Source organism: Trichoplusia ni, assembly GCF_003590095.1.
Source record: "Trichoplusia ni isolate ovarian cell line Hi5 chromosome 26 unlocalized genomic scaffold, tn1 tig00004105_group25, whole genome shotgun sequence".
NCBI classification, from domain to species: Eukaryota; Metazoa; Arthropoda; class Insecta; order Lepidoptera; family Noctuidae; genus Trichoplusia; species Trichoplusia ni.
Window position 1 is genome coordinate 25,578 of NW_020799926.1, and position 7,695 is coordinate 33,272.

A 7,695-nucleotide genomic window follows, 5' to 3' on the forward strand; every position below is an offset into this window, starting at 1 on the left:
ATTTTTTTTATCTGTTCACTTTTTAATAGTAAACTAGACCATCTTCAAAACCTACAGTATATTTAATAAAATCCAAACTAATAACTTCAAAGACTCTTATTCTCATCTTCATAAAGCCTAATTCCCCCTAACCCTCAACCTCCAGATGCTCCTCGAGTACTGCGACGGTGGCGCCCTCGACTCGGTCATGGCGGAGCTCGAGAAGGGTCTCAGCGAGCTGCAGATAGCGTACGTGTGTCGCGAGATGTGCCGCGGCCTTCAGTTCCTGCACTCGCGCCGCGTCATACACCGAGACCTCAAGGCGGGGAACGTGCTGGCGACCATGACCGGGGGCGTCAAGCTAGGTAAGGATTACCTCAAACCTGGGCCCCAATTCTGCTATTTACGATGGCCGATAGATAAATGAATGAAAATGATACTTTTGGTATTATCTTAAGCATTTTCCCGACACAATAATTGGAAATTCAGTATGGGACTGTACACTCAAGGTCAAAGCAATTTACTTCCTATTATTGTGTTGGTAAAATTCTTAGGAGAATAGGAATAATTTCAGATTTAAATCCAATTGCCATTCATTTATCGGCCATTGTAAATAGCAGAATCGACGATCAGGGATGTTATGGATGTATATTTTCGGATCCGGATACGGACACGGATATGGATACTGGTAAAATAAAATATCGGTTTCGGTTACGCTTATGATGGATATTCAATTATTTCGGATTATCCGATAGTTTCGGTTAGGGATATTAATTTTTTAAGGAACTGTAAAACGAAAGGTGTCAGCTGTTGGGATTTGTCAGTTTTATGTCAATTTGACATGTCATTTTTACTATAAAGTAAAAATAGTAAATATGACACGTCGTGACAAGTTTTTGGTTTTCCCCCGCGCCTAATGACTCCGCCCTATCTGAAGCTATCCGTAACTTTTATTTCGGTTATGGTTACGGTTACGGATATTTTTTTATTTCGGATGTCCGGTAGTTTCGATTACGGATATGGATATGGATCCATAAGAACACTGCCTCAAACAAGACTATTGTCTCTAATGCTAGGGCCACATTAACAAGAAATACCATTAATTATCGCGATTTTGAACGTTAAACTTTGGCGTAGCTACTACTTTAGGCGTTAAAATTACCGTTTAGAGTGAGGCGAGATCTCAATCAATCAATCAATTAATAACTTTATTGCATTCCATAATGTGTACAAAGCTGGTAGGTAAAATTAAAAGAAACAATTATGGACCCTGTCGGGCACAGCAAAATTAGTTTTTTAGAGGAGAGGATGAAGAGGGCTTTTTAACATTTTAATATTGCTTCAAGTGGCGGTACATCAAAAAATAGTTAATGGGCATTGACGTTAGCCACTAGTGTGGCCCAAGCATAAATGCGTCGGCAAATGTAGTGTCAAGGCCCCATCGGCCGATGTATGATGAACTTCTATGTGTAGTCAGGGCTGGACGTGGTGCATGAAGGATCGCAACGCATTGCCATACACCGACACAGAAACGCAGATGACGTAGCGCGGTTTAGGATTCAGTAACAGTTAGTTCAGGCCATGAGAATGGACTGTTAGAAGAGTGTAGGTCTGTAGTAAGCTCCGCAGCCCGATGGATAAGAAAAGAGGATGACCTGCCTTTGTGGGGTAAGTTTGGGAGAGTTCTATGTTTAGCAGTGAACCGCGATATCGAATTAATTCATGCCAGGGCGTGGTGGTTTTACATGCACGAAGTGAAGGTTCACTTATAGCATTGCCCTGTGACTACTGTAAGGTCTGGACGGGAGGGACTATATTACATCGACCAGATAACTGGCCAAGAAGGAGACGGATGCGTTTTCCTTCTCGTTCGTTTTTACAAGAAGTGCTAGGTTTAGGCGTTTTACACTTACCCTACGCGAGTCCAATGGGACGGTAGCTAGGCAGATTCATGCACTAGTGATCTCGTGGGTCTTATATTACTTTAAAACGTGGTGGTAAACCCCAAGTCAAGGTGGTTTTCATAGAAATTCTAATTCACAAGTCATGTCTGGGTGATAGGAAAAGTGTTGTTGCAAGTTTACTAACTTTATATGTTTGCGTATTTTTTAGTGATTATAGTTATTTAGTATATTATAACCTACTAACAATAGGGATGATGACTGGGTATAAAAAGAAAAAATCTCATCAGTCCCTCAGTTAGATAATTGAAAAGTATGAGACACGTATTTTTTCCTTTTTCAGAAAAACTAGAATTGACAAAGATTAACTGCTTTAAAGTTTAGGAGAGGGGGCTTGTGACCTAACGATAGAGTAAAATTTATACTCAATCGTGACGTCACGCGTAAGTTTAATTCACTGTAATTTGGTCAATTTATGTTTGCGGGACAAATTAAAAAATACGTATCCATTTTTATACAAAAAACTACAAGACGGACACTGCAAAAAAAATTGTCGTCATCCCTATTATATATTTGTCAATTTTCTTATATTGGAAAACCTTTTTTTTTACTAATATTCTTAGTATAGAATTGCTTTGTAACGTAGGCATGTATAATAAGGTTTATTATTATGTTTATTAAAAACTATATTTACAATTTACACACCAATGGTAACCCATAGCAACGGTTTAACTACCTAACAGATGATAAGTTTATATGACTAGCTGTTGCCCGCGACTTCATACTTGTAGATATAAAAATAAAGCAAGTAATTGTATAATAAATAAGTAATGGTTTATTAATGCAAAATCAAAATCTACTTAGATAGGAAAGCGAAAAATCTATATCTATACTTCTATACTTGGGTGATTCTCCAGAAAAAATTAATAACACAAGTTAACGTCGTCATTATCCTCACCAACTGGTCTAAGTAACTGTAGTACAAAATTTTTAAAATTTTTAAGTCATCTTTTAATAGCCTGAGTACTTTGCGAACTTGGATAAAAATAATATAGAATACATCAATCTGCAGTATCAAAAGTGTGGTGAGGATAATGACGTTTGCAACTTGTTTTTCTTTTTTCCGGAGAATCACCCACTTACTAATATATAATGCTTTAAGAGTTTGTTTGTTTGTTTGAACGCGCTAAACTAAGGAACTACTGGTTCAAATTTAAAAAATATTTTGTGTTCAATAGACCATTCCTTGAGGAATGTTTTAGGCTATATAAAATCACGCTGCAACTAATAGAAGCGAAGATACAATGGCAAATGTGGCAAAAACGGCTATAAAAATTCATCTTCATGGGCTTCCGTTCAAAAATTCCTAACTTATATCTTCTAACCACGCGAACAATGTCGGGGGCAACAGCTAGTGTTTGTATAAAAAGACACACTGCGATAGTTCATCTTTCAATCAATTTAGAATATAGACATAATCTTAAATCTCAAACTAACTGTAATGATAACCAAGCAGTAACCATGGCAACGCTTCGACAACAGACGATCTCTCCCAGTCATACATAGAGACCTGAAGCTATGTTGTGCCTTCAAATCTCTGTGTATGATTGGCCGCGTTCGTCACTAACAACGGCGGAACGGGAGCGGTATGTTATATGTGTATCTTGTATGTATATATATGTTGTTATATATGTTGGTAGAATATGTTTAATATACTCCCAGATTTGAAAATTTTGGATTTAGGGGTTTTTTGGCTAAGTGAGTTTGCTAGACGAAAGCGTGGTAATTGTTGTTTCAGCTGCGTTAATATGTCTTTCTGACAATTATTCATTGTTTTTGCCCATCAGACGGATTACTTTTATTGGTTTTTAAACGATTCTGGCAGTGATGATTTTAAAAATTGTGTCGCAGGGCTTTCATACACATTCAAGTCTACCTTATATAATATATAATTATTTACTAAAATACGCGATTTCACATAAATAAATGTCTGGGAGTATATTACATTGTAAATAGTATGTATTTTTACGTAAGTTTAATTACCACGTAACTTGTAAATATTTGCTTTATTATATTTAAATAAGCTTCTCACGTTGAAAGTACAGTTGATGGCATGGTAGTGGTAACATTTAAACTTCATTACCGGTACCGTTTATCGTAAATCATTATATGACTCCTTCAACTTGGATGGGCTTTAGGGAGTATCAGATTTCTACTGACTTAAACCCTGGGTGGGTTTAAGTAGTGTGACACTTTCGGACAATCCCGCTCGTCTTACAGGCATCAGTCCTCAAGAGCTCCCCTGAGCTTGCGTCATCTCAGTGACCTACCCATCACTCACCAACCGCAGGTGTAATATTCTATGTAGCTAGAACAATTAATATTAATAGAGTTTATTTATTTATTTATTAAATTTTTTTTATACAAATATGTACAATGGCGGTCTTAATGTCAGAGGCATTCTCTACCAGTCAATCAAGTGGTGGTGCAGAGTTACAAGAAGTAGGTGTACTAGCAAATAGATAAGGCAAATATAAAAGCAAAATTCAATATTAAGTATATACGCGACAAAAAAGAGGATTGTTTGTTTTAATGAACAACTGCGAGATTCAGTAATTTAATCCTTGTGTCGCTTTATTTGCATAAGTATTCAAGTTACAAACAACCTAGTTTTCGGTCCGAAACTAGTCGGGAGATACTGATGAATATACGTTTGGAAACCGTTTATTTTTTCTATAATTCCAATATATTTAAATATAAATATGTTTTCAAAAGTTTCTAAACGATTTTAATTATCCTCATCATTACCATGCCATCATTTGTACAAGCATGTAGCCATATTTATGTTTACCGTATCAACTTACATAATATTGTGTATGTAATAATAATAATATGCGAATGTTTGTGTTCTGTGAGAGCGTTTCTGTCAACATTATATTAATTGTCTCACTGTTAGTCGTTGTAAAGTGATGGGTACTTGTGTAATAGGGATTTAAAAATAGTTAAAAAACGAGGTTTATCAAAACGTGTTTGCTTTAAACTAAACTATAATATAAAAGTTATTTCCTTTATTTAAACATAAACATATTGATTACATTTTTAAATATACATACATACAAATACATAAAAAAAACAACATATATTTAAAAATATAAAAAATAGTGTCCGACTGGCATCGTGAAAAGGGCCCAACCAGCTGTGGTCAAGGCTCCAGAGAGAGGAACGTGCCGTGTCCAGAAGTACCGCTTTCTGAATTTAAACGTCATTATTATTAGCTTTTGGTGTCCCACTGCAAGCCAAAGGTGTCTTTCTTTACCGTTTGTGTATGTTATGTATTTATATATATTTAAAAATTGGTGTTGAAAATTAAACATCTTTATTTTCGAGATGGGTGGTTATGGTTTGTATTGTAACTCATTTTAGTATTTGAAATTATAATTGTCTAGTGTACAAACACTCCTTCGAAACGGCTTGACCGATTCTCATGAAATTTTATGTTTATTGGTAGGTCAGAGCAAGATAACAGCAGTTTTTTTTTGGTATTGAGTAAAGTGTTGGTGAAGTTTTGTAGTGTTTTTTAAATATTCGTCAAGTATTTTTAAATGTGTTTCTGCAAATTGATTGAATTTTATGATTTTTTAAATCTATTACGTTACATTCAACATGCTTTTCAGTTTATAATCATAAGATCATTTATTATAAACGGATTCTTTAAAAATCATCATCTCCATACACCATAAGCATTGTCACACCTACGTCATTAGACTATAACAATTCAATCACCTTTACCAACCCTCACATCATTTGTTCAGCGGACTTCGGCGTGTCGGCCAAGAACAAGTCCGACGCTGCAGAAACACGACACGTTCATCGGGACCCCGTACTGGATGGCGCCGGAGGTCGTGCCTGTGTGAAACGTTCCGCGATCATCCTTATGATTTCAAGGTATGTGTGTTGTTTGTGAGGGTGGTGTGGTGGATTTTGTGCAGTCCGCCCTCCCAGTGGTGGATTTTATTTACCTGCAACGCCTCGCCCTGTGGTGGATTTTATGTAGTCCAAACCCTTCCCCATGGTGGAGTTTATTTACTGCAACGCCTCCCCTCTGGTGGAGTTTATTTACTCTATTCCAATACTCCCCTAGTGGTGGAGTATATAGTCCAACGCCTCCCCTCTGGTGGAGTTTATTTACTCCAATCTCCACCTACAGTGGTGGATTTTATTTACGAAAATCTCTCCCGCACCGTGGTGGAGTTTATTCACTGTCTTCTAACCCTCCCCTGTAGTGGGGTTTATTTACTGGCAACCCATTCCCTCCCGTGGAGGAGTTTATTTACTCTACTCCAAAGTGAGGAATTTTATTAAATCCGCCCCCCTCCTCCGTGGTAGAGTTTATTCTGTCTACTCTTACTTTCCTCCCCGTGGTAAATTTTATTTAATCCACGCCCATCCATGATGTGAATTAACTCGTAGAATATTTTATAATAGTACTGGGACTATCGGTCGACTGATCTCTGATTCGCACAGTCATACCCAACCCTCTAAATTCCTCTGTCCACGGAGGATATTATCATAATTATTATACTATTATTTTATTTTATTGTTTTTGTTCCTCCAGGTGGACATCTGGTCTCTAGGCATCACGTTGATAGAGTTCGCGCAGATGGAGCCGCCCAACCACGAGATGACGCCCATGAGGGTACTGCTCAAGATACAGAAGAGCGAGCCGCCCGCCTCGACCAGCCCTCCCGCTGGGGAAGGCCTTCAACGACTTCATAGCCAGGGCGCTCGTCAAGGTGAGCCTTTTTTATTGTTTTGGGCGAAATTGATAAAGATTGTTGTTTGTAGGATATCTTTATTCAATAAAACACCGCACATACGTATACAGGCAATTACTATTCGCCCAAGAACGGGTGCCTTCTTTACTATATGGTTTATAAGTAACTACTTTTACCTTTTAAAGCTTATGTTTTTGTAAAATTATTTTGTAGAAGGCCGTATATAAATACTTTGCGCAAAAGTCGTCTTAAACTAGTCAGAGATAAATTGTTGTTTTGTATCGTCGCGCCTTCTACCCTAAAATTTGTTTTACTACTATTGAATAAAACAGTAAGTTATTTTCTGTGATTGTAGCATTTTATTTATTAGTCAGAAAGATATTCCACCGCGCCTTTGGTCTATAGCGGGCATTAACGAAACTATAATACTACTAAAAACACGATTTGCCTGAAAAGACTTTAAAGACGCACAAATACGTAATGGTAATCTTTATTAACTCCCAAAGTTCCATTGCGCCAAATATTAACCATCATATCTTCGCTCCCAGGACCCTGAGAAAAGGCGACGGCGGTGGAACTCCTGAAACACGAGTTCGTGAGCGGTAACCTCGACTCGAAGCCGTTGCGAGACCTGCTGCTGGAGTACAGGGCCGAGGTCGTCGAGGAGGAGGTCGTGGATGATGATAGCGAGGTATGTGCATGGAATATTCTACAACTTGTACTAATATTATATAAAAGTACTAACACCGTTGGCTCAGCGAACCAAATCTTCTCTTGGCCTTTGATACGAAAGAGCACCTCGTTAAACGATCCTCGGCTATACACCGTGATTTTTTTGTCGTCTTACAAAAGCAGTTCGTGTATCCAATGACTAGAACACATTCATGATAAAAAAATAGGTATTTATTGAAATTTGAATAAATTTAAAATGCAATTTTTATTCAATATTATGATGCAATTTGTAGTTTTTTAGAAACATAGCTCTGTTGCGAGCGCTGTCCGAGCCTTGTAACAATGGTGAGGGGCGCGGGCGGCGTTTT

At 37.5% G+C, this 7,695-nt stretch overlaps 1 protein-coding gene across 1 annotated transcript in view; it reads left to right on the plus strand.

The window, feature by feature from the left end:
- The window catches only part of LOC113506835 (serine/threonine-protein kinase 10-like), a gene marked incomplete at its 3' end in the record, with an annotated part of 30,957 nt that extends 23,611 nt beyond the window's left edge, over positions 1 to 7,346 (plus strand). The window contains exons 5-8 of the mRNA XM_026889677.1: positions 146 to 344; positions 5,693 to 5,790; positions 6,496 to 6,673; positions 7,213 to 7,346. Of these exons, the coding sequence (XP_026745478.1) occupies positions 146 to 344; positions 5,693 to 5,790; positions 6,496 to 6,673; positions 7,213 to 7,346 (609 nt within the window). The remainder of the gene's footprint in view (positions 1 to 145; positions 345 to 5,692; positions 5,791 to 6,495; positions 6,674 to 7,212) is intronic.
- Positions 7,347 to 7,695: the final 349 nt, after the last annotated feature.